The sequence below is a fragment of the Sceloporus occidentalis genome, unplaced genomic scaffold (assembly GCF_023333645.1).
Source record: "Sceloporus occidentalis isolate IW3139 unplaced genomic scaffold, rSceOcc1.0.p SCAF_225, whole genome shotgun sequence".
Classification (NCBI taxonomy): domain Eukaryota; kingdom Metazoa; phylum Chordata; class Lepidosauria; order Squamata; family Phrynosomatidae; genus Sceloporus; species Sceloporus occidentalis.
In genome coordinates, this window is record NW_028317205.1 from 1,211,294 (window position 1) to 1,237,781 (window position 26,488).

Sequence of the window (26,488 nt, forward strand, 5' to 3'; positions counted from 1 at the left end):
ACCGGCGATACAAAACAATTGTGCGTTTAGTAATAATGCTCCGATACGAAGGCAGACGCTGTCCCCTTTTGGCGATGAGTAGGATGTATTAAGACTATACCGTATAGCATTATATAAGACTCAAAGCCAGGGTTAGAGAATGTATAGGTGTAAAAATACGACGACGATGCCAGGGGCAGAACCTGTTTATCGCGGGATGCCTGCAGATCGTGGGAGATACGGCACCAGAGTACGGATTGGAAGCGAATGGATACAATATGAAGTTCGTATCCTCATCTATAGAAAAAGCGTATGAATCCATGCAGCTATATACATGCTTCGAGCCCCAAGGGAGAGGAAAAATAAGTCAACCAGGGAATTGTATTCCACTCCATGGAGTAAGAGCTCCACCTAGCGACAAATTCTTATTGGGATGTTTGAAATGTGAAACATACAGGGACCATTGCTAGTGCGCGTTTCTTAGGACATTCTGTTTTTTACATCATCTGTTTCCACCCATGATGTTCTTTTAACTTTTGAGGCCAGGCTAAGCCGAAACGGGTAAATTAGCTGCATTGAAAACCATAAGAGCATCTTGAGAAATTGATAAATCCCATATCGTTATAATCAAGCCCTCAGATACCGACGGGAAAGGATCTCACGGCATAGATCTGCACCAGCAACTCCACAAAGCTATAGGATGGGTTGTATAGGTTTTATTGAATGCAGGGTAGGAGAAAAACATGATTCAGAGAAGAATAATATTTAAAGAGTGGAGGGACAGAGGACAAAGCGCACCTTGGTAAATATTTAAGGCATCTGTGCAGGCAGAGAAACAATATTAAATTGAATATTCTATTAGGCAAACAGTACATGTATTCCCTCCGGTTACCATAAAGAGATGTCAGAGAACTACAAACACACCATAGGTACGCGGATAGGTATCAGGGACAGTTGGTTTTTAGTTCCATCACATCAGGATTGTGTTCGGTTCCTTTTTGTGAGCAGTTAGGATGTTTGAAAACGATCAATATATAAGTCTGACTTAGTAAGCAAACTTACGGTTCATAAATAGTAAGGGTTCCATGTTTCCAAAATGAAGAGTCCAGATTTGGAAGGGATAGCTTGCCACAGTAATGTATTTCCTTTCATCAAACGTTCCGCCATCGTGATAGGTTTTCAAAAGTTTATTTCAGGAATTTGCTTTGTGACACACAATAAGTTTTGTTTTTTTCTATTTCTATTTCATAGGATTCTTATATCCATGTGTTTGCTCTGCCTTCCCCATGTCCCAGCTATTTACCATGCAGAAGCAATCTATCGAAGGCATTGCCTGTTCAGAAGCACAAGTACTGAACGCCAGGTCCAACAGCGAGTAGTGAGAGATTTCCAGGGGGGTCCGAGACCCCCCCAAACACCTGGACTCTGCTGACAGAAAAGCATTAGAGAGACAAATGAAGCTACAGACAAGAATTCTAGATAAGAATGTCGTCATTTATTAATAAAACATAAGCTTAAATACCAGAAATCCCATTGGAAGAAGCCTATTAGGTAACGTTGTAGTGAAAAGGGTTCAATACTGATGTCGCTATGCTTGTTTTTTCTCCCCTGTAAAGTACTGTTCAGTGGAAGCAGTAGGGTTCAGTTTAAAGAAAGAAAACCAAATAAGATTATGAATGCAACAAAAACGAATGAATGAATTACGGTAATCTGCAAAGCACTTAACACCTTGAGGTAGCGTCCCTTAAGCAGAATTACATTTTTTTTTTTTTTTTTTTTTTTTTGAAGGTATAAGCAAAAGGGGTAAAATACAATAGTGCATTAAAAACACTAGATAATAAATTGCGAGAGATATAATAATCTCCGGCAGTTCTAATTATAGCCCTGTAAAGCTTGAAATAAAACTATAAAAGCTTTAACAGAAGGCCTCTGAAAACACACAGAAGAAAATGACATAAAAATCACTACCAGAGAACTGCACAAAATGCACATGGACTCTCTGGAAGCTAATGGAGTTAAACGTTTCAGTGCTAATAAACCTCAATTCTAACAAAAACTGGAGTGGGGGGGGGGGGGAAACAATTTTGGCAAGACTGGTTTTACACACATACATCCAAAACAAAATTAAAAAAAAAAAAAAAATGATCTAAATGGAAACAGGTAGAGAATGAAAAGGTAGCGCTCTTTTTTTGTTTCCCGTTCAGAACAGTAGCGCTCGTGTATAAACAGGAACTTTTTGTATAGAATTTTATATATATTTTTTTTTTTACATTGTGAAATCTGGGCATCATAAAAAGGATGGTATGCCAAGAGTTCTTAGGACCATAAAAAATCCTTCCCAACGACGGCAAACCTACAAGCAGTTTTGAAATTACAGAGCTTTCCCCTCTTCATTCACGTTGCTGCTGAGGCCCCATTAGCCTCTCGTTTGTATGACTGTCATGCAAGTTTCTGATCCAACCAAAGACAGAAAAAAAAAAAAGTGATTTTTGGGGCTTTTTTTTGTATGAATAGCTTACCGGCACATTTAACATTCAGGAAACCTTTACTTTGTAATAAAAATAGTGTAGTATACCTAAAGATCAACTGCACAGGACATAACATCCAGCAACAGTTCCAGCTATATAGGGTTAAACATAGAAACGGGAAATTAGGTTACAGGTTGCCTATTGTTGGTTTGTGGCCCATTAAGGAGAAACTTGTGCCGTTATATGCATCACAGCTTCATGAGACACAGGCCTCACAGATTTTATACCCACAATGTGACCCCCCTCCCACAAAAAGGGTCTCACCGTTACTTCTTATCCGCCATTACTTTGTAAAAAGCACATAGAAATTCAATAAATTAGCACATCATAAAAAAAGCTTTTTTTCAGTGTAAGAAAAAAAATGATCTACGTGAGGACATTCACAGTGTTCTTTTAGTACGAGGTACGTGCCACGGACACAGACACCAGCGGCTGGACAAAGTTGTGACTTTCAATTTTGCGTTTAATGGAATAACTCACTAACTTTGCAAAACTTTTGAACAAAAAAGTCAAATTTTTCTCCCCACAAAGCCCCTAAAACATACAATAGTAAAAACTGTTAAGCTTACCCAACAAACTAAGAAATCGGTCCTAGATTACAGCAATTATTGGAGTCTCCTGAGATCATACTCCAGATACTCGCATTTAAACATCCACTAATGACAATCCTTACTAATAATCGTGTTACCTATAACGTGAATAAAAGAGTGAAAAAGCACCTATGATGTAGCCAATATCATGGTGAGAAAAAACACCAAGCTAAGGTTTCAGTTGTGTGAATATCGATTTATTGTATTTCTTAAAGGAGTGGGGAAGACCCTAGCAGTGACAGAACTTTTTCAGTTAACACCAATAGAATAATAAAATACAAGAAACCGAGAAGACATTCTCAGTTACATATCTTAACGTTAAAAAGTGTTCTAAAATTAGTATTATTACATTTGCAGGAACATTCGGGGGGGGGGGGGGATTCACAACACCCATATATTGCCACAGGGACTGCATCAACCATGCCCACTTGCAAGGGGGTCCACTTTAAATTGAGTTACCGCATCAGCATGTTTTGATGATGAACATAATAGGCTGTAACTAATCCAAGGGCAGACTGGGGAAAAAACTGCGATCACAAAGACACGTCAGAGGGTATATATTAAAAAGTGTGTCCTCTTAAACCAGAAAGAACAATTTCAGGGGGGAAAAAAAATCAAGTTCTCATTTACAAATATTAAGCAATAATTGGTCTGGCATCATAGGAAAGTGATTAATCTATATAGGCTGTTTCTTAAAGGAAAGAAAGAAAAACAACAACATGACTTAGCTTAAGTGTAACATTCGAGAGAATATGCTGATCACACACAATACTTAATAAGTGAGCCAAGAGTAAACCACAGAGTAATGTAAAAATAAAAAGTGTGTTTGTGTATCAGAAGTAAACCTATTTTTTGTTTTTAGGCCTATCTCCATACAAAAAAGTTCTTACAAAACGACAGCCGAGTCAGACTTTGGGCAGTGGAGCAGGCACTTGCACTGTGATGTCAAACATGCCATTCTAACCAGGGAAGTAAAAAGAAAGGCACATGTATTTTATTTATTTTTTTAATTATTTTTAAAAAGGTCTAGTAATGGGATCTCAGCAGCAAAATGATGGCATAGATTGGACTTCTACCGGGCCTCTGGTGCTGTAGCTTTATTCTCTTTTCTATAAAAAAATGCCCAAGACAACAGCAGAAGTATGCGTTCCGCTGCGCTACTTGTCCCTTGTGTTGCAGACAGGAGGCTTTATCTGTGTCTTGAACAGAGAAGGCACTGAGGTACCAGGGTGCCTATTTTCCTGGATCCCTAAGGTCCATGCTGGAACCAAACAACGCCACCAACTGCTCCTCATAATGCGTGATATTTCTCTTCATAATGTCCATGCAGGGGCCCAGCAATCGCTCAAAGGCTTGCACATCCATAACTGCGAAGAGGGAGAGAACACGTTGGACACGGATATACGTTTACATAATGGGGCAGGAGGGATTGGATGATAAAATTACCTAAGCATTTGACGTCCCCCACGGCATAAGCAGAAGCAGCCCTGGGCTTGTTGGTAACAAGAGCAAGTTCTCCAAAATACTGCCCGCTTTTACAGCGGGTTAGCTCCACTTCTTGGTTATTTTCTTGGCCCGTTTTTGTCTGCCATAAAAAAAAGACAAAGGTTATTAGCCAATAGAACTTTAAATAGTCAGATAAAACACTCCAGCACACAAGCAGCAGTGACTTCTAAAAATATACTTTTGACCGCTAACCACTGTCTTATCTACAAAGCATTCAACAATCAATAAACATATACAAAGAGCTAAACACAAACCTTGCTCTTCATCATAATTTTGACTTCTCCGGACTCCACAATGAAAAAACAGTCTGCTTTATCCCCCTAAAGGCAAAAACACCACTAATTAATGAATTAGTATGAATGAGTGCTGAACGAAGGAACCAGTCAAGCAATACCATTTGTTTTTTTGCTGGTAATTCATATGCAGAAGTTCATTATCAAAAGCAGACTTTTGTGGCCAGAGGCCAGAGAATGTTATTCATAAAAATAAGTATCATCCTTACCTGTGCAATAATACGTTCACCATCCTTGTACACCTTTTCACCTATTACATCAACAATCTTCATACGTTCTGAAGGCTTAAAAGGGGAGAAGAAGAAAAAATTGTTAAAACGTATCTTATTACCACAGCAACCAACAGAATGGTCTTGCTGGCAGGATCGTTTCATTGGTTGCTATGGAAATAAGAGCAGTTTAAAAATAAATTTATATATACCGTATTTGCTCGATTATAAGACGACCCTGATTATAAGACGACCCCCCAAAATCTGAATATTAACTTAGGAAAAAAAGAAAAAGCCTGAATATAAGACGACCCCAAAGGAAAAAAGTTTTACCAGTAAATGTTAATTCATGTAAACTATTTTTTTTAATAAAAGCTATGATTGAGAAAAAGATTTTTTTTGTTTTTATTTCTTGTATTTTCCAACCTGTCCCCCAGTTACGCACATCTGCCCCCAGGCTTGCCACTCCAATATGGCACTGTGGCCCATGATATGCCTTTTAACCCTCTATATGCCACTGTGCCCCATGGTATGCCTTTTGACCCCCTATGTGCCACTCTGCCTCCAGAAATGCCTTATACCCCTATATCCCATTCTGGCATTTAGGGGGTTAAAATGCATATTATGGGGCAGAGTGGCATATAGGGAGGTATAAGGCATTTCAGGAGGCAGAGTGGCATTAAGGGAGTTAAAAGGCATTGTATAGAGCACTCTGCCTCCAGAAATGCCTTATACCACTATATGCCACTCTGCCATTTAGGGGGTTAAAAGGCATATTATGGGGCAGAGTGGCATATAGGGAGGTATAAGGCATTTCAGGAGGCAGAGTGCTCTATTAAATGCCCCCTTAACGCCACTCCAGAAATGCCCTATGCCCCCATTTAACACACACACCCTATACCCCCATTTAACTAACTAACTAACACACACACACACACACACACACACACTCCCCCCCCCCCTTCCCCCTCTCTTACCGGTGCTTCCAGCCGGGGCAGCGGGTTGACGTCGCCTTCTGCTGCAGCCAGAAGGAGGTGTGGCTAGCAGCGGGGGTTGTCTGCGTCCGTCGCGTATACTTTCCCCGGCTGTCAGAGATCAGAGTTCCCCGCACCGGTGCGGGGAACTCTGATCTCTGACAGTCGGGGAAGGTTTGCGCGACGGACGCAGACAACCCCCGCTGCTAGCCACACCTCCTTCCGGCTGCAGCGGACGTTGTCTACGCGGATCGCGTAGACGTCAACCCGCTGCCCCAGCAACACAGCAGGAAGCACCGGTAAGTGTGTATGATGGGGGGGGGGGGGGTGAGACAGGAGGATCCAGGTCCCCTGCAGCGGTGCGGGGGATCTGGATCTTAGTCTCCTAATCAGACCTCTATTTGAGGTCTGATTAGAAGACGACCCCGATTAGAAGACGAGGGGTATTTTTCAGAGCATTTGCTCTGAAAAAAACCTCGTCTTATAATCGAGCAAATACGGTATATATATATATATATATATATATATATATATATATATATATATATATATATATATATATATATATATATATATATATATATATATATATATATATATAGCACCATAATCACTTGATATAAGGCCCAATGAACTCTTCATAGGCTGGCATTCAAAAGAAAGAAATACTTTATTCTGAGCATGGGAGCTTGGTAGCGAGGACAGGAGATGTTGCTAAATTCTTACCTCTAGGGACTTCAGAATGGGTACGGATTCCACAAATAGCTCAAACGTCTTCCTTTTTCTGGCATTATTTTTCAAGATAATTCTACGGAAGGTCACTCTGTCCTAGAACCAGAAAAGGATCCAGATTACAATCATAATGTCTCAACATAAAAGAAAACTCTTTATTATGTCTTTTTACTTACTGTAAAGATCACCAAACCCACACAATGTAGATAAGAGTCAACCATTACATTTTGTACACAGCAGCAGCGCATGGACACAAGGCATCCACAAGATGGCACCACTTAATCGTATTTTGAAAATTGCTTTGTTTGCCGTTACCAAGAAAGAGAGGAAAACCTACGAGGGGGAAGGGGTGTTTGACAATCCCTTGAGCTACTCATGGCTTTAGTAGGGCCCCTAGACCGAGGCAGTGAGGACCCCAGCAAGTTCTTCTTTTACATTCTGCATCCAACACCTAACATTTTACAGATTGATATTTAGTAAAACATGAAACTTTTACATTACCTGCTCGAGGCACCTAAGAGAGGAGCAAAGTATTTATCGTTGACCGTTTTAGGACTGTCCACCTGAAACCCACCTATTGCACATGAAACAGACCTCCTTGAAGCACTAAATATACCAGCAATATTCTGTAGCCCCCATACACATTCACCATATGACGTCACATCACAAGTCTGTAAAGATGTCCTTAACTGCTTCCTGAAATCAGTTTTTAAATATAATCCTCCCAATGGCAGAGGTGCGGACCCCAGTTGGCAAACCATTTTCCCCGGTCAGGTCTGAGCAAGTGAGTCAGTAGGGTTAACAGCCGACTTGCTCATGGGATAATTTAACGCAATAAAAAAAGCCTTTTAAAAAGCACACACACAGCGTAACAAAGTCAAATCTGCAGGCGGTTTAACGGCACCAACGCCGTCTGATCACGAGATCCATGGGACCGAGCCAATGCACTCTGGTTACGAATGCTTAAACGCGCTGTCCCAAAGTTTTGAGACGAAATAAATCACAAGACGCTTCTCGCAGCAACTCCCTTTGTGATTCGCGGCTTATTCATCTAACATTTCATATCTTTCTTAGCAAACGGGGGTTACGTATAGAGACATTCAGGTGAAGCTCTAAGAGGTGTTGCCATAGTAACAATTTGCATGTTTCTAATAATTGTTCCACTTTTACTGAAGTTACCCACAATCTTTATTTTTTTATTTTAACACAACCCCCTTTTGTGTGGTAACCCCCTGTTCTGCTGGTATTAAGAGGCATCCATAGCATTGCTGCGTAAACAGGGGACGTGGTACTCATAGGAACGTATAAATGTTGCATATACCGGTGTGTGAGATCTGTTAGGTATTTTCCATGAACTCTACAGATCCTTGACAGGAGAGAAATACAGATTATAAACACGGAGGGCTCTGAGCCTGATTTGAGGAGATTCCGTAAAAAGTCAGTAATATCCCGGGATGCTAGGAAAGGCAGAATCCAAGTGTTCTAAATTAGAAATCACTTCCACCCACAACAAGGCTATTAACTAAACCGGACATCAAACTCTCAGCCGCGTATTAACATGTAACAGCTCGTTAATGTCACTAACGCAGATCTGCTGTTCTGTTTAGCTGAGAAAATAATTTAAGCCGCGTGGATTCCTTCGAGCTCCATTTAACTCACCAGTCCCCAGAGAGCACCATGAGTTGTGGCCACGATAGTCGCAGCCCTTGGAGTGTTGTACATCAGTGCCAGCTCACCAAAACTACCGTGGTTATCGTATTTGCCCACACAGCGGGACTGTCCATCTCTGCCTACGAAGATGTCATACTCCCCGCTAAAAGAATAAGAAAAATACATTAATTCCAGCACGAGGATGACGGTACATAGCAACCCAAGGTCATCTTAAAACCAACCGCTACAATATCTCATTTGAATTTATTCGTTTGGAATGGCATATTTTATCACCTATGACTTGGGCTATTAGTCATATCGAAATAATTTGTAAGAGAGAAGCTAATATTTCATAGCCATCGGCTAGACAGGGCTAGAAATGTTAACTAGGCATTGGTGTGAAATACACAGAATAGAAGCTGATAATATTATATGGTGTATTAAATACCCTCTCCCTTCACTGAAATGATGCCATATTACACATGGTTTTGCCCGTTTATGTATTATGGTAAAAGGTATCAGCCACAAACTTCCAAGGCAGCTCTTCATCTAAATGTCACGTTCAAACTCAAACACCTGGCAAGTCATGTAATGAATGAAACCGCGCATCTGTACCCCATCCAAGCCCAAAATTAGGGGTTGCCAAACACAAAGCAGCGGGATACAATATAACCTTTTACAAATAAAATTAGCCCACAATTACTGCTGCAGGAACGAAAGCTTTCTGCTGTCAGACGAGGCAAAAAAACAACTCTGGTATCAGATGGGTTAAAAAGCAAAACAGTGGAAACACCATTTAGACTTTCACAGAGACCCTGGAACAACAGATTGAATTTAGCACGCTGGCATTTTATACGGGATCAGATGCGACATTGGAACGCGTTACCAGCTGTGACAGCAACAAATGACCATCGCCATGAGATTCCGCGCGGATATTAATAATAGGTTGTTTTAAAGGACAATTAGAGTCTGCACGGTGCTTGGGTGACGACACGCAGACTGCTACAAAAGAAAGCTTGCATTAGCCAAAATCAATCTTTGTGCTTCAAAGTACATTCGTCAGTAAGATACTAACAGGGCACTATAAAGAGCAGTTCACTTCACCTATACACTGTTCTATAGTCTGGCAGATAATGTATCAATTAATAGGTTTTTCATCTAAATTAATTTGCCCATTATCCTTTGCAATCAGGCGCTGCTGCCAGGCAAAGGTATGGATATGCAGGGGGAGTTTGTTTTCCTTCTATTTCTTCTTACCGCAAAACCAAAACCCACAGAGTACAGCCGTAGACATTATAAAAATGGCTGCCGGGTGGGCAGAGAGCCACAATACACACACTTTAGTGTCACGAACTGCATTCAAGCACAGATCAGACAACACTGCAAGCCTTTGTGAATTCAGTCAAGAAAACAAACATCACACAATTACAAAAGATAAAAATACACGGAAGCATTACCGCTCAATTACGTAAAAGTTATCCCCATCATCTCCCTGGTCAATGACGTGTTCCTGAGGGTCTACCCGCCGTTCAAACATTGCATCCAAAACCTGAGAGAGCTGCTCCTAAAGGGGAAACAGGAAAACATGAATTTAAATCACGATCACAGGGTGCATCAGAGGAACTGTAGATCAATAATTCGTTGGGTTTTTTTTTAATAAATACAAATCTGAAGCATTCAAGGTGGAATTTTATAATGCTGCTTACAACCTGGAAGTTAATATGAAGGGAAATATAAATTTAAATAGGGTGGATCTCTCAATAACAACCTGAAAGCAAACGGTAAGGCAGCACAGCGTAAAGTCTAGAGTACGCACTCAACTCGACAAAGAGGTCCATGAACAAAGGTATTCCTTTAAAATAAGCGAGACACAAAGATGTAGCTGAAGCGCAGAGCTTACTGACAATACTCGAAATAAATTAGACGTTTGTAGAAGAGAAGCTGCTGTGCGATAGGGTTGGAGTGACTTTTCATAGCTATATTTTTGTGCCAACCATAATAGTTTCAAAACTCGCAGAAGATTCTGATCTCTGGCAGAAGGCGGTAATAATGGCTGTCGAGGCATAAATATACCCCCTGCTGTGCCACCGTTACATAAGTAAACATTATTTTACATGAAAGCCGCTGTACTCCGTTGACAGAATAGGGAGGCTATTTCTCAATGGAGCATCGTCTTGCATTCACCCTTTCCTTCAGTATTGTAACTCTGCACATAAACCATTTTCTTGTTGTTCACATGTAAATAATGAACAGTGACATGTATCAGTATAACAATGTCTGATCCCGGCCAAACCCGTCACTCTGCTTCTCGCTCCAGCTCCAGGCTTCACTCCAAACCGCTAAAAAGTTATTTTATTAAAACCGTTTGCGAAAGGTTCAGTTCCAACAGCAGCTCTACACCCAAGAGGCTGGTTCACGTCATACTCCCCTAAAAACAGGGCCATGCGAAAACGAAGCTTTCTGAAAACCCGACACCTACAAAAACCACTAACCTGCAGAAACAGCCCCAGGTAACCGAAACAGCAATACGTTCTTTATTTAGGAAAACTCCCTAGGTTAAACTTATTTCTGTTGCAATCCAAAGCAATTCTTACATTGCATATTATTTACTTTCCTGTATTTGTGTTGCCACTTCCAGACCTTTTTTTTTTTTAAACCACAAAAGAATAAAGATCTACAGCCCACAGATCTCAAATTAGAAAGTATTGACCCTAACAGGCACCCATAACACACTGAATAAGCGCTTTTAGATCCCATAGTAACACTTTTGTAATTGACATTACAAACATTTAGTAATTTTTTGAACCCTTTTCGGAAATTCAAATCTAATTTTGCTTCATCCATCGCTCTTTGAAGAGTGTAGACACAAAAGGCAGAAGTTGCTACGGAGATCCACTAAAGTGTTTATTTTTCCCGAGGTTAAACCTGAAGACTTTAAAAGGGCAGATCTGCTAAAGTTTATTTGTGTAACATAAAAAGACTGCAAGTAATGTTTTGTCTAAATGGAAGACAATGTTTTCAAACCAAATAGTTTAAAGTAACCTTGACTCTAAAAGGTTACGAGCAAGTGGTTGGTATGCAGAACAGAACACGCGGCCCAAATTTCCAGTGGCTTGCTGGCAATTACTGACGGGCAAATACAGGAGTTCTTTATAATCGCTTATAATATCTTAATTAAAATCAACACCAACATTTTAGTTTATAAGGCTGGTTCGTGAGGAGTCTCCCACAGCGAAATAAATCTAGTACAGAAGAGACTCTGTTCCACGCAGGGCCCACCGGCCACCTATTCCTCGTTCCATTTCACTTCTTCTACTGCTGTAAATGAGCATGTTAAAACGTCATATACATATCACTCGTAAAAGTAGGTGGTAGACTTGGAAGACAATGTAAAAGTTTTTGCCAACGTTCTATAAAACGCAACTATTCTTAATCGCTACTAAGAACACATTGCTTGGGAAAACAAGAAAAGTGCTTGTGTAACAAAAACAGACGAAAATATTTTCTATGTATTCACCTGGTCAAGGTTTTTGAAGAGTAGTATATCTTTGCACGCCTCCTGTAACCTGCATCTCTGCTCATCTGTTTTCGGGTGAACCACCTAAGAAAAACATACCAATTATTACAGCAAATAGAACTGAAAGTTACAGTATGTACATTCGGATTTTAATTTTTTTTATTAGAGGGCCTAGAGAAACAAACAGACCGATACACATTGGATGCAGCGATTACTTAAAATTAAACTCCTCAGGGAAATATGTAACCATTTTCAAGAACTATCATGGACTAATTTTTTGTCAATTCTCTAATCTATATATCTATCTATCTATCTATACACACAATTAGCATTTCATTTTGTAAACTGACCCTGGGCTCTGTGTCATCCTCCTCTTCATCTGGGTTAAAGGCTTCAGCACAAACTAAAAAATAAAAGCAAAGTATATCAGTGTTCATCTAAAACATATAGTAGCGAAGACAGTGTAGTTAGGTAGAAAAGAATACGTCAGCCATAAAATGATTCACATATGACTCATGACGACTTTCATATTTAAAGTTCCACCGCGGCCTCCTACAGAGCTGTGCATTTATTATCAGAGTAAAGATTTTATCGTTTTTTGGTACTAGTGGGTGCTTTTCCACAGTAGGAAGGTGGCCAATAAACAACGCGGTCAACCTGAAGTGGTCTCAGTACAGCCAATGGATAAGAGAAATGTTAAAAAGCACAATGACGCTGGTGTACGCCAACGGCATTGTGACTCTAACGTACACGGTAAAACAATGTGCCACGTGCCCAAGGACACGTTACGCTTTATAAACATGTGGCTCTAAACTAAAAGTGTTTGCACAGCAGAAGGAACAAAAAACACACCACGCTTGGTTTTCCAATAACACGTGTGCTTCCCGGACATTTTTCCCCCATAAGATAAAGGAATCTAAAGATCAGGTTGCCCAAGGGTAGTGGGAGTTGTAGTCTAAAATACCTGATCAACCTTGCTCTAGGCTGTATGCTTGATATCACTTCCAGGAAAGTACTACTTAGCATGACCTCTGTTTGGCTCAAATACTCCAAGACTAAAATATTTGGACAATTTTGTACTTTGTGTGTATGGGGGGGGGGGGGGATCCAGATCAGATTTTAACCCATGGTTGTCCTGTAACAACGGCAGGAAGAACAGCAGCTCCTGTGAATATTTTTGTAGGCGAGAAAAGTTTGCTGGGTTTTGTAACGCACTTTATCGGAGGCCTTGCTGGAATGGAAGGTCACCCGGTCTTATCACAACCTCAGGACTGTACAGCTACACAACTGGATATTTCCTTTTCTATTAGCCTTGAGAACACAAAGTACCGATTTAAGTAACAAGGTCAGAATAAAGCTGCAAAACCTACATAGCTTTCAATTGCAAAGGGCTAGAAAAAGGAGGAAATGTGGAGCCAACGCCATAGAAACCCACAGAAAATTTCCAGCGACTCCTACAAATATAGTTTATTCTTCAGCAAGAAGACAAATTTCTCAGCTCAATACTGCTGTATCCTTTCAACTACACCAAGCTGGATGTAAAAATTTCCATCGGCAACACGACTGTCTCGTATATCTCTTTCTGGTCACCTCGGCATTATACACTTACCGGAAACTCTTCGGTTATATCTGTTGATAACTGGAGCTGCAAAATAAATCAGAAAAGCAATTATTCCTGGGCACGGTTTCGGCATTTAAATGGGGGGAAAACAATTCTATATCTCAAAATATATATAAACTCAAAATGTGCAAGTGGATGAGGCTGTCGGTTTTCAGGCGAGAGCTTTACAAGAGGTTTTCCTACTTTTAAGGGTCTTGAAGCTTACGCCATGCTCATCTACCCCCGCCAGTTCCACGCTAAAGAAAACAGCTATACGAGTTATCCAAAAGGATTGGATGTTTATTACTTTCTGCCAGCGGATGACCCCCACACTGTGCGTAAAGAACCTGCAAACAGAAGGTGAAGAAGCAAAGACTCCGTGTAACACAGAGAGGGGCATTCATTTTACAAAAGGGCCTCTTCTAAAACCAAGTACCTAGCTATGCAGTCTGCATTTCCAAAACATTTGTGAATAAAATGGTTTGTTCTGAAAAGTTTGGGGAAGGACATTCTCTATTCCAGCGCACCAAGCAAGCGCCATAGAGACACGGTCAGACGAGTTTGGGGCAAAAGAACTTGACCGGCCGCAGACAGCCCTGACCTCAACCTCATTGAACACTTTTGGGATGAGCTGGAACGCAGATCGGAAGACAGACCTTCCCATCCAACATCAGAGCCGACCTCTCAAATACTCTACCGGATGAATGGGCACCGTCATCAAAGCCCTTCCTGGTGTAATGGTCAGGTGTCCCGATACTTACGGCCATGCAGTGCATTAATATACACATACAAAAAGTAAAATGAAGAACTGTGATTATTTTATTTATTCTTATATGAAACAACTTAAAAAAATGTTTAATCATGTCCGGTTTGTAGCATACATAGTACGGGCTTACACACAGGCAGAGAAGAACGGCACACAATATGCTTTAGCGATGCCTTTTATTCAGACATCTTATAAATGAGTATATCATACGATTGTCACTTTCTGGTCCTGCTCACTGCTACAAAAGTCAAAGATTTACTAAAGCAGATGGCCAAATCCAGCACAAAGATATTCCCCAAATCACCATATTAGCCGGCAGAAACAAAGCCTCGTTCATTAGGCAATTAACAAGCGACCACCTAACTAAAACCTCGAGTTCCCCCATAATGGGCTCCGCAGATTTCCATGTGATTGCAGATCAACGATAATGAGACTGGGGGGGGGGGGGGTGAAAATCTCTCGAAGCGATGAGTGCCATTTCATTAGTGTGACAGTTTCCATGGATACCAGTAAAGCTAATTTAGAGACGAAATCTCCGGCTTTCTATTCAGAGACGTTCCCTTCGCCCGTTTCAAAATTGACTGGAAACAAACAGTGATCCACTTACTCCATACGGAAATCAGACGGCCGCCAAACACCGATTACTGCGGAATCGTAGAAAATTCTGAAGATCTCATCCTAAACACACTGTCAGTTACGCAACAACCAATCACAATAAAAGCACCCGTACAGGTCACTCGGATGCTTGCATTGCCGCAGGTGACTATACAAGACGCACACACAGCGTATATTCATTTTACATAGTCTTAAAATCAAATTATAAGCACTTTGCTGTCTATCAGCCAATAGTACGGCTACTTTAAGATACCGTAACACACAGCATAGGACAGAACCGAGCAAATTAACGAAAAGCACCATAAACTATTAGTACTTTATCCTGCAGCAGTTACGACTAAACTACTTTGCTTTTTTTGCATGTGTACATTGTATTCGAAACGCTGCGGCGTTACCTCCTGTACTCATCACGGGACGAGTGAAAGAACCCAGGCAGTCAGGGAAAGGTCTCTGTATCCAGGTGCCTCATCCTTATCTTTAGCGACTGCTTCCCTTTAAACATTAAACATGTCCGATATAACAATTGCAAGCGGTAAATAAAAGTGAGCCAGGAGCCTCATGAACAAGACTGCAGAGGCAACGTGAAAAGCTAAAAGCAGTGCTTGGATTAAAAAAAATGGAAGCCCTAACCTTAGAGAAATAATCTGCTTTGGGAGTTGTCGTTAATCTGCTTTAGGACTTTTCGCCATATGCAGAGACCGAGAAGATTTCATTATCTAAAGGCAAAACCAAGACGCAAAAAAAGTGCAAGATGCGTTTTACACAAAATATTTCTGGAATGGTTTGGTAATTTAAAAAAAAAAAAAATATATGGTGTGAGGTTACAAACGCACCATTTAATTACAAGTGCTGGGGACGCTTGTATGAAATAAAACCCACGTCAGGCTGCGACTTTTGTACGAACCGAGTTTCGATACGGCTGTCAGATACCAAACACGTCATGTGAATGGCATAATAAATTGGGATTTATCTCCGAAAACAAATGTTTAAATTTTAATGGCATTGTGACATACATGGGCCTCATCCTATATCCCAACACCTGAACCGTTTCAAAGTCCCAATCCATCAACCATCATAACTATCTTACAGAACTTTGAGCATGCGATCACCCACTTAGATGACTTTGCCCTAGAGGTCTGGAAATCATCAGAACGTACGGTCTCTAGGCAGTGATCTAGATGTAAAAGAAGCGAGATTCCAGGAGCTGAGAAACATACACGGCACAGATGTGACGAAGACGCCGCTAAGTGTGGGAAACTTCCTGCATATATGTACTGAAGAAAAAAAAAAAACGTGGCCTTTGAGCAGCGTGCATAGAAACAGGTCAAACAACCTCTGCTACGCGCACATTACATGAGAAAACGCGCTTTGGAAGCCAAGGAACAAGCCGAGGATCTCGATCGCAGACGCGGGTATTTTTGAATGGTCACATCTGGCGGATTAACGCACAAGAGATCTGCGAAATAAAACGTGGGATTCCTTTTTTTCTTCTTCCTCGGATCCAAAACATGCTGCGAGTAAAACACCAATCCCACCTGAAAACTGTCAGGTGGAAATCACGCCGTGTTACCTGGGCTACAATCTTCCCCCACAAGCACACGGAGCATTTACTGTCTATCTATAGAGAGATCTGCGGAAAGAAGGCGTCACAAAAAAATGTATTTAGGAGATTTCACACCGAGGACTTTGAAGAGAGTTTTGGGAAGAAATCTTGCAAAAGGACAGAAATTAAAGATCTGTATGCATTGGGAGGGTAGGGAAGCTATACTGACCCAGAATAAGTACATAAGATCTCAAAGTCAATTCCTTAAAAGCATGGATTGGTCCTGTGAACAAGAAAAGCAGGGAATGGCGTGTTCTGGACAGCCACGCGTGACCTCGGGAAACTCATTTTATAATGGAGCATTTTGTGGGACAAAGCTGCATGGTATTTATATTTAAAGGGTTAAAGATCCATGGGAAAGTATACAGGGGATTTACAAAAGACAAACAAAAAACGAACAAACCCCCCCACCACCACCACCACCACCACTAGTACAAGGGCAAGCAATGCTGTACCCTGCATAACGCTGCTGGACGAGATCATGACAGCCGGAGATCAAAGGCGAATGAATGAACCAAACAAAAGTCATACACATGTTAGTAAATTTAAGCTTACACAGCAGTGAAGCCTCAACATATAAGCTGGATTCATCATACCGGCCTCTGAGCTTTCCGGTTACGAAATTCTATAGCAGGACACTCGGCACATGTTATCAGAACGGATTCTTCGAGCGCTGGAAAAATTTAACGAGCCAACTGTCAGAGAAGAAACTATTTTACTAGTGTCCATGACTGTGAAGGGTTAACTCTGACATGGCGATGACCCTTTGCAGCAGTCTACGTGCGCATGCTGGTGTAATTCGGTTCCAATATTCACCTCCAAAACTTTCTACTGCAGAAGTAAAAGCACAAGACCCAGGGACTTAAAAGTAAAATATTATGATCACCATGTCAATACACAAAACGCATGAATCTGGAAGCACACTAGAGGTTCAGGAGATCAAACAGACAAGCCTTGTCTACGCAAACACATCACATGCATAATGTTATCATGAATACATGTTAAGAAGGTCAAGTGATCAGAGAGCTGCTTGGGGTTATTTAACTGGCACAAGTTTAACACTTTCACCACCTTAGCAGACTGGCCAGGAGAAAGACATCAGAGTTATGACTGCTTTTTATATAAAACATCGATCGGTTATTAAGTGTGCAGAGCCCGGGGCAGGGATACGGCCACGGTGAGTAAAGAAGGAGGTCCAAGACTTACCTGTCCAACTAGAAGGTATGGACATTGAGATAGCAAAATGTGGTCACCTGGCGTGCGATGCTCGTGCTTGTAATAAATATTAAAATATTCACGACTATTTCAATTGTTAGAAATGAAGTCTATCGCATGCACCAGATTCAGCACCCACTCATATCACCGACAGAATAAGTCTCTTAGAATTGTTTTCTTATTTTGGGGCATAAAGTCAGGGACTATATTACCAGATCAGGTGAATTCCATCATGACAAATGGGCCTAAACGTTTATAAGCAATAACTTTCCTGTCCTGAACTCATCTCTCGTTTTCCTCGATCCCCCTTTAAGGCTGTCGGAATATATCAGCTTCACCTGAATGAAAGGATTATTAAGGAATCCCGTGGCAAGTAAACAATTTTACAAAATTAAATGGTTGTTTAAGGTTTAAAAAGTATTTTAAAAAAAAAATGTAGTGATAACGCCTTTAGTGTTTCAGCGACATGCAGGTTGTAATTTAATACACTGTAAAAAAAAAGGTACTATTCAAAAGGGAAAGTCCAAACACAACGCTGCTAAATTCCTTGGGATGAAAGGCCCGGCGCTGCCGGTTCACAGCACAATATGAAGTTTTTGGGGAGGATTCCTAAGTAAGCCGGGATAAGATTATTTTCCGTTTCTAAAACTGGACGGGCCACGGATTTATTTCCAGCCAAGTGATGGTTTTCTTCGCTCTGGTTAGTCTCAGCGGCATTTCCCCCACTTCTGTACACAAATGTTTTTAGCTATACATGAGTGGGAGTCAGACTTCACGTCTATTAAATAGCCAGATCAAAGTCTGGGGTGTTGTAAGGTTAGCCGTATAAATAGCAGTCCCAGTCAGGAAGCCCTTTCAGACCAGTCTGCATTTAGAAATTACAGTAAGCAGGCTTTAGACACGAGTTAATAGGTTTATTTCTGTATTTCAGAAATCATGGGGGGGGGATATATATATACATATATTTTTTATTATTTTTTTAAATGTGCTGCTGTTGAGTCCTCATTGTAAACCTCAGAGACGCTCGCTCCATCTTTTTAAGCCAGTGAATGAGTGACTAATGATTTGGTTTATGCAGAAGATAAAGGAAATGTTTGGAGAAGAGGAAACAAATGCATGCTGCCGTTAGGTTTCTGGGGGAAACGTAAACAGAACAAGAATGTATAAACCGAGATGCGATGCTGCAAGACACTGGAATCCAGAGGAAATGATTTATAAACCAGCAGAACACTTCCAGATTCCGTGAATTCGTGATTCTGCATGTTGGCGCTCCGGAGGCAGCGAGGAGGAGAGCCGTGACTGCCGATCTCTGCAAGCGAAGGTTAGGCAGCATCTCGGCGTGGAGCTTACATCGCAGGTATGTCTGAAATGCCACCCGGTACAAAGCAGCCTTTCAGTTATTGTTAACCCACCCAACAAAATCCTCCAACGCCTTTTGTGATGTCTAAAGTGTAGGCGTTCGCAGGGTTTCTGGTGAGTCGATGACGTCACTGAGGATGAGAGCGCTTGTCAGCCATCCCTCGGCTAGCGCAGTAAAGCCAGCGCCGACCTCTCGCCGCTTCATTCAAGTAACGGCCAAGAGGCAAAACCTCGCTGCTGCACGGGGATTAGAAAAACGTGCCAAAGGGTGTTTTGGAAGTTAAAAATTTATAATTAAATGCCGCTTTACAAAAAGGCTTAATTCTGAGATTTGTTGTCATAAAACAGAACAAGTTTGGGTTTTTTTGTATTTTCTGTATGTTTATATCTTTCTTATAACCTCTTTGATACGCACTCTGTGTGTTAAATTCTACAGACAGCCTTGAAGATGTCGACCCCCGGCTCTTTAATACTAAGCACCACAGGAGAAGATTAAGGAGCAAAGGGCCCAGAACGGCTGCGGCTATAATTAAAATGAATTAAAATCAGTTAGATAAGCATTTTAAGGGGGGGGGAGGGGGACTACTTATGGGAAAAATTTTAATCCAGAGCACTTAAAAAAAAAAAAAAGAAAAAAACATTCATGTTAAAAAGTAACCCAGCATCCTAGGACTGGAGGGATTTCTAAACTATAATTAAGGCCACACGCTTCTATTTAGGTTGCATGCTAAATATGTGGCTTCTGTTTTTAAACAATATTCGTAAATATTCCAGCATTACAGATAAACATCAAACTGAATGAATCATTGAAACAATGCATCTTATTAGATCTGGTGTTTATTGCATTGGAAAGAGTTGAATGAATCACATATGTGATATTGTGGCGGGGCTCAACCCACATTCTTCATCTATTTAAAGAAAATGCTGGGAGATTAGTGGACATATAATTTGTCGTCCTTTTAACCCCTTAAGGACAATGGGCGGCCCCTAAACCCATTGAAAGCAATGCATTTTTTTTTGCATGTACGGGCTTTGTCATTAAGGGGTTAAGAAGAATCAAGGAAATAAGCAATCTACTTGTTGAAATTCTCCGAACCTGCAGCTGTGAAGACTCCTAAGCGGAATGATTTAACATTAATCTCAAACAGGAGAGTATTAGACGAATGAACCTGAATTGAAATGACATCTACGGCCAATCATACCCAAGCGTTCCTAACGTAACATCTTCCTTTAGATTAGCAAATTGAATTATAAAGAACCTCTGTTTATTTTATACAGCGCCGACAATTCATGCATCGTTTCTTATAATACATAAACTATTGTCCCGAGTGTAGGTTATAATACATACCCTTATAGTTTGGTGCCAGTTTAAAAAAAGAAACAAATAAGTTAGTAGAAGGGTAAAATATTTTCTTACACTCTATCCCTGCCTTCGCCACCAACCACTTCCATATCGCGGTCTCCTTTTTCCCGCTTCTTCCCTCGCCTCTTGTTCTTTATCTTCTTTCTTCGTCCACTTCTCCCCAGTATCAGCTCCGTTCACCAGGCCACTGGGAGCGCTTCCTCAAAGGGGTGGAGCCTCTGCACACCCTCTCCCTGATTGGAGGAACATGGAGAGGCTGCCCACGTGGCTCAGTCCCTTTTTGCAGAAGAACTCCAAGAGGCCAAATAATGCAGACAGATTTGTGCAGAGATTGGTGCAGAAAACACACTTCTTTCTCTGCAAATCCTTCTGCAATATTTTGGCCTCTTCAATCGGGGAGGGGGGGGGAGCGCAGAGGCCCCGCCCTTTTGAGGAAGTGCTCCTGGAGACCTGGTCAATAGAGATGGTACTGGGGAGTAGCAGATGGAGAAAGAAGACAGAAGATCAAGAAGAGGAAAGATCAGAAGTGGAGCAGGAGACACAGAAGTGGTCTGCAGAGAAGGTAGAGACATTGAGAGCGTGCGGGACAGAGAGGTGGGAGAAACCACTGCGTTTCCAGGAGACAAACCCACCACTTGCAATCCTGAATATCTAAACCCCGATTATAGGCCAGGGAAAAAAGCATGGCCTATAATCAGGACAACGTATCATATTCAAGAAGTACGAGACTAGGACAGATTATGACGAACCGCTACATTAGGTAAAAAGGGCCCTGATCACAAGCTTACAAACTAAACATGCAAATCAGCAGAAAAAATGTTCAAAAGCAATAATTCTATTCTGTGACATTTGTGGTGAAGATGGCCACACTAGTTGAAGCGCAATGAAGATAAACTAAACTATTATAAATGTCACCAACAAGCCACGGACAACTCGGTCATTAAGATGAAAAGTCAACATTTCTCCCCGTAATGACGAAGAGGTGAAACACGCTTGCAACATTGTGAAATAACATTTTACCCAAATTCAACAACTTTAACAGGACTGTGAACAGAAGGTTTACATAACACGCAAAGTAAGCCTCAACACTACACCAAGAAACGTGTGACACCAGGGAATACACAGAGCTCAGACAAGACTTAAAGACATCCAGAGACACGGTTTTATCAACACATACACATGTATATATACAGAGATAATAGATACCCAACATATCGTACGCCTCATAACGTATGCAAAAGGAAAAAAAACCTGCAGGTTCCTGCTACGTGAATGTTTACATGATACCTCGTTCATGGACTGCAAGAAAGGACTATGTTAACCCCAGATATCAGTGAGGTGCCTAGTAACAGAGACATAACGGGACTGTATACCAAGGAATCTATTGGCTGATTACCATATTCAAAATAAGAGCGTGGGCATCCACTGGTAAACGTTTCACGTGCCCTCCATGTCAGCAGCCCAGCCTTTATCTAAGAAACTTTGAATGACCTTTCGGATGAACTCAATAACGCAGCAAGCTAATGCAGACCAGCTTCCCGGCCTGCATAACACATCAGGGGGTCAACAGTCAGCTGCATGCCTATTAAATGGCTAAGAGATCACCTTAACTTTAAGCAGAGCAAGTTGTGCGTGCATGCAGAGGTTTATACATAGTATAGATCATAATAGGTATCTTGATTGGCACCAAGGGGATAAAGCAACTTTAAGAAGAAGGTTTACAGAACAAATTAAATACGATCACTCAAAAGACGTTTGCTCACTGCAGCTTTCGTACATTATTTAAAAGACACCCAGGATCACAGCTCTTTTTCCACATCATAGTCACATCATTTTGCCTTGTATGGTGATTTATTGCTGGGCTTACAACTCTGTGCAGTCTTGTAGCATGCATTCCTCAATGGACTTTGCGCCGTTTGAGAAATCATAAATCCACACATTTATTTTCCAAGGCGAGTGAAGGAAGGCGTGCGATGCGCCATCGATGAAGAAAAATCGACTTCCAAGAGTTTCTCTTATTAAAACAAACTCAAAACAACCTCAACAGCTTTATAGTTGTAGATATGAGTAATGGCCAACATTCAATCCAAAACTAAAAACCCTGTCGAGAAAGAGGCCATAGTATAGTAAAGGCACTACAGAAGGACCGTCTCTGGCTAAAATGACCATCTCGGTGAAGCACATGAAATGAAAAGAAAAAATAACTGCCTTGCACATCATAAAGTTTTTTCTTTTTTCAATAAGGACTGGTAAACACAACGCCTGCTTCACATTTTCATGAATTAGATGCCAAACGTAGTTTGAGGAACAGCATGAGGTCGTCAGAGGTCATTCACAAGTAAAATATGCTTGTCCATAAACATTATGCCACATCTGTTACGCCTGCCACGAATGCTACCTGCTAACACAGCGGAGCGAGAGTGACGAGCATGACTCACAATGCTAATTTCCTTGCCAATCACACAAGTGCCAAAGCAGGTTTAATAAAAGATGTCAGCCATGTCTCTGCAAACAATTAGGTTCATGAAGTTGAAATACATCCTGCAAATAATGCAGTTGGTTCCCCAATCAGGGACCCACAGTTAACAGTATGAGACATTCAGAACACGCTTAGGGTGATTGACATCTATTTTAGACACTGGGGTTTATTCACTAAATGGAGAAATGGCGGAAGCGTTGTGGTGTCAGCTCTCTTATCTATTCATTATAAATGGAAAAAACCAAGGGGGCTATATAATTTATAACATGTGAGAGGACTGCAGAATTCTCATTGATTTGATGAGCACCATGCCAGCCTGATCAGGGGCATCATGGGTTAAGTACCCAGTCTCAGACCCAACTCTAGTAATGCCAGGTGGGGGTAAATTCTATGTAAGAGAGATGAATACCTTAACACCTGTCTGAAAAGGGGCTGTACGTGGAGATGTACCCTCTAAGTAGGCATTCTTTTGACACATTCTGAGTTTGGAAAGTGGGTGCAATATAAGGACCCCGTCATGTTACAAAGAGGGGTAACAGCATCAATCTACCGATGCCAGGGTTAAATAAGGTGACGTAGCACAATCTGAGACCTGCCCTTTGCCCTGGTAGGTGGCAGAGGGTGGGCAATGCGGTAGGAAGTCCTCCAGCACAGGAAGTGGGTGAGCAGCACCCCGGTCAGAGTTAGAATAGGTGATGGAGCTGCTGTCAGACCTGAGCGCCAGCGGAAGTGCAATACAATATGGATCCCCAATAACTTTCGGCACAGGGGGCATATTAACCAGCCCGATCGGTCTCTAAACCTTACTGGAGACAACGAGAGTGTCATGAATGGCTATACCCAATCCCCGCGGCAATCACAGGGTTAACACGCAGGGCGCCGGCCTCTTACGCTCAAAGTCAGAGTCGTCGTCCTCTTCATCCTCGTCTTCCTCGTCACCGTTAGGCTCGGTCTGCATGGGCTCCCCATCAAAGTTGACCGCGCGTGTAGCAGGCCGGAGAGGGGAGGCTACCCCAGCGCCATCCTGCAGCCTCTTCTCCTTCAGGCGGGTGAAATACTGCACGGCGAACTCCAAGAGGTCGGGCGGCCTCTGGCGCAGCACTTCCACCGTGTAACCCTGCAGCAAGTCCGTCAGGCCGGGCGGGATTTCGATGCTCATCGTTACCCCCAGCGGGATCTCCCCTCACACACACACACACACAAGAGAAACTACTCACTCACCCGCCCCCCCACCGGGCCGGAGAGTGCTCCCTCTCGCTGCGTCTCTCTTTCCACCTTCTTTTGTTTTGCCCCTTCCTGCTTGGCCTCCGGTTAAACTCCCCGTCCTCCTCCCACCCCCCCGTGACAGACCCTAGTCGGTGGGGCTGCGGCGGCTCCGAATTCACCTCAGACAGCCAAGGACCGGCACAGCGAACTGATCACAGCTTCTGGCCAGGAGGAGGTGGAGCCGCAGGGGGAGCGCGCGCAGCACGAGGGCGGGTTGCTAGGGGCTGGCCATTGAGAAAGCAGGCGGAACAACTCACTGACGCCAGCGCACTAGTTACTTCCGCAGGGTCTTCTTTTTTTTTTTTTTTTTTTTTCCTCTTCTCCGCCAATCGCCTTTTAGCAAGTGCTGCTACGGATCGGGGCCGGGCTGAGAGTTTATTAGCATAAATCAGCCCCAACCAATGGATCACAGGCTTTTGACGTTTAGTCGCACCTCCTTTGCGTCATCAGTAACTTGGCCGTGGCTGTCAAGAGCCAGTCGCTGGAGAGCTGAGTATGAATTCGGTATCGGACCGAGTGAAATGCACGTGACCAATGAATAACTTTTTATATTAATATATACAAATATAAGGCTCTGCAACCGAATATTGTATATATTTACACTCCTGTGTTCCAATGGCCCTTTATCACTCCCATCACTCCTGTGTCCCAAAGGCCCTTTATCACTCCCATCACTCCTGTGTTCCAATGGCCCTTTATCACTCCCATCACTCCTGTGTTCCAGTGGCCCTTAATCACTCCCATCACTCCTGTGTTCCAGTGGCCCTTAATCACTCCCATCACTCCTGTGTTCCAATGGCCCTTTATCACTCCCATCACTCCTGTGTTCCAATGGCCCTTTATCACTCCCATCACTCCTGTGTTCCAATGGCCCTTTATCACTCCCATCACTCCTGTGTTCCAATGGCCCTTTATCACTCCCATCACTCCTGTGTTCCAATGGCCCTTTATCACTCCCATCACGCCTGTGTTCCAATGGCACGTTGTGTTCGCTGATCCAAGTTTAAGTTTAAAAGGCTAATTGAAGGTTAGAAATAATTACGTTACAGCCAGAAACGTCCTTGTTTTCCATGAAAACAGCTCACAAAATAATCACTGTATGTATATACATTTATATATAGATAGATATACTGTATAGCTATCCTGACGTTATACCCACTGTGATACAGAACTGGATTTCGGGAAAAGTCCAACATTTCCCGCTTTGGTAAACTGGCTCAGAGCCGGCCGAGCTCTGCTTAGGATAAACTGTTTGAGACGCTTACCTTTCGTGATAAAAACGAATAACTTCTGACGTTTTGGGACGTGTGATTTATGTCTTTATTTTTATTGTGACTCTTTTTGCGCCATGAAATGCCCCAATAGGTTGGTTTGATAACAAAGTTCATTAGTCACTTTCATAAATCAAACGTTCTACAGCTCTGTGCACTTCATAATAATTACAGGTTATAAATACGTACCTCTAATATGCCCCCCCCCCTTATTGTTCTTACGGGTAGGTTTTGGCCGCAGTGCGACGTTTTGCAAAGCGTGAAAATGTTAGGTGTGAAAGCTAAGCTTCTGCGAGCAGCTGCTTCTCACATGTAATTACCAGGCATGGAAATCGCCTCTTACCCCGCATGCCATCTAGTTAGTGACTTCATGCGAGGAGCGTAATACCTTTTAAAGGGAGGAACACAGACCGGCAGATGCCCCTCGCTCAGCGTGGCTCAGCCTGCAACGTCTAGAAGCTCTACATCCGCGAAAGAAACACCTTACAAGCTTAATTAAAAGTCCATGTTCCGGAGCACGGAGCATCACCTTGACCCCCATCCATTCTGACAACCACTGGCTTATCACGTTCTGCCCTCTTCACGACCTAAACCCAACGAGATGCAGTGGAAGGACGCAATGGCTTTAGTGAAACACTTTGTAAAGCTGTGTTTGGGTTAGAAATAGCTTTTCGCACATTCAGTCCACCTACTCTGTCCAGTTTTGTACTTAAGATATCCTTCAATCGAGACCTTGCCTGCCCATATGTCACAGAAGGCCACCCTGAAGTTTGTGTTCTTATGTCTTTGGCCAACTTTTTTGAGCTATGGAGGGGACACCAGCCTTTTTTATGTTGTTATAATAAGAGTTAATAAGTTTAGTAACCAAACAAACCTTATAAAGAGTCATTTCCAACCATGGAGCCATGGAGGAGGGACACCCATAAAGGTCTATATGAACTTCTCAAAAAGTTGGCCACCAGCTATTATTTTA

General features: G+C 42.1%; 1 protein-coding gene across 1 annotated transcript; it reads right to left on the minus strand.

The window, feature by feature from the left end:
* Window positions 1-4,330: 4,330 nt before the first annotated feature.
* LOC149276789 (cAMP-dependent protein kinase type II-alpha regulatory subunit-like) lies at window positions 4,331-24,137 on the minus strand. The gene is made up of 11 exons (XM_089503299.1): window positions 23,870-24,137; window positions 13,588-13,623; window positions 12,329-12,381; window positions 11,979-12,062; window positions 9,919-10,025; window positions 8,471-8,624; window positions 6,806-6,907; window positions 5,106-5,180; window positions 4,858-4,923; window positions 4,544-4,682; window positions 4,331-4,464 (listed from the first exon to the last, which is right to left on the minus strand). The coding sequence occupies exons 1-11, from the start codon at window positions 24,135-24,137 to the stop codon at window positions 4,331-4,333; spliced, it is 1,218 nt and encodes a 405-aa protein (XP_089359425.1).
* Window positions 24,138-26,488: the final 2,351 nt, after the last annotated feature.

Coding starts and splice junctions, on each gene's coding strand:
- LOC149276789 (XM_089503299.1), bottom strand. CDS start 24,137: ATGAGCATCGAAATCCCGCCCGGCCTGACGGACTTGCTGCAGGGTTAC. Junction 13,624..23,869: donor CGACGACTCTGACTTTGAGC/GTAAGAGGCCGG, acceptor TTTATTTTGCAG/CTCCAGTTATCAACAGATAT. Junction 12,382..13,587: donor ATATAACCGAAGAGTTTCCG/GTAAGTGTATAA, acceptor TTTATTTTTTAG/TTTGTGCTGAAGCCTTTAAC.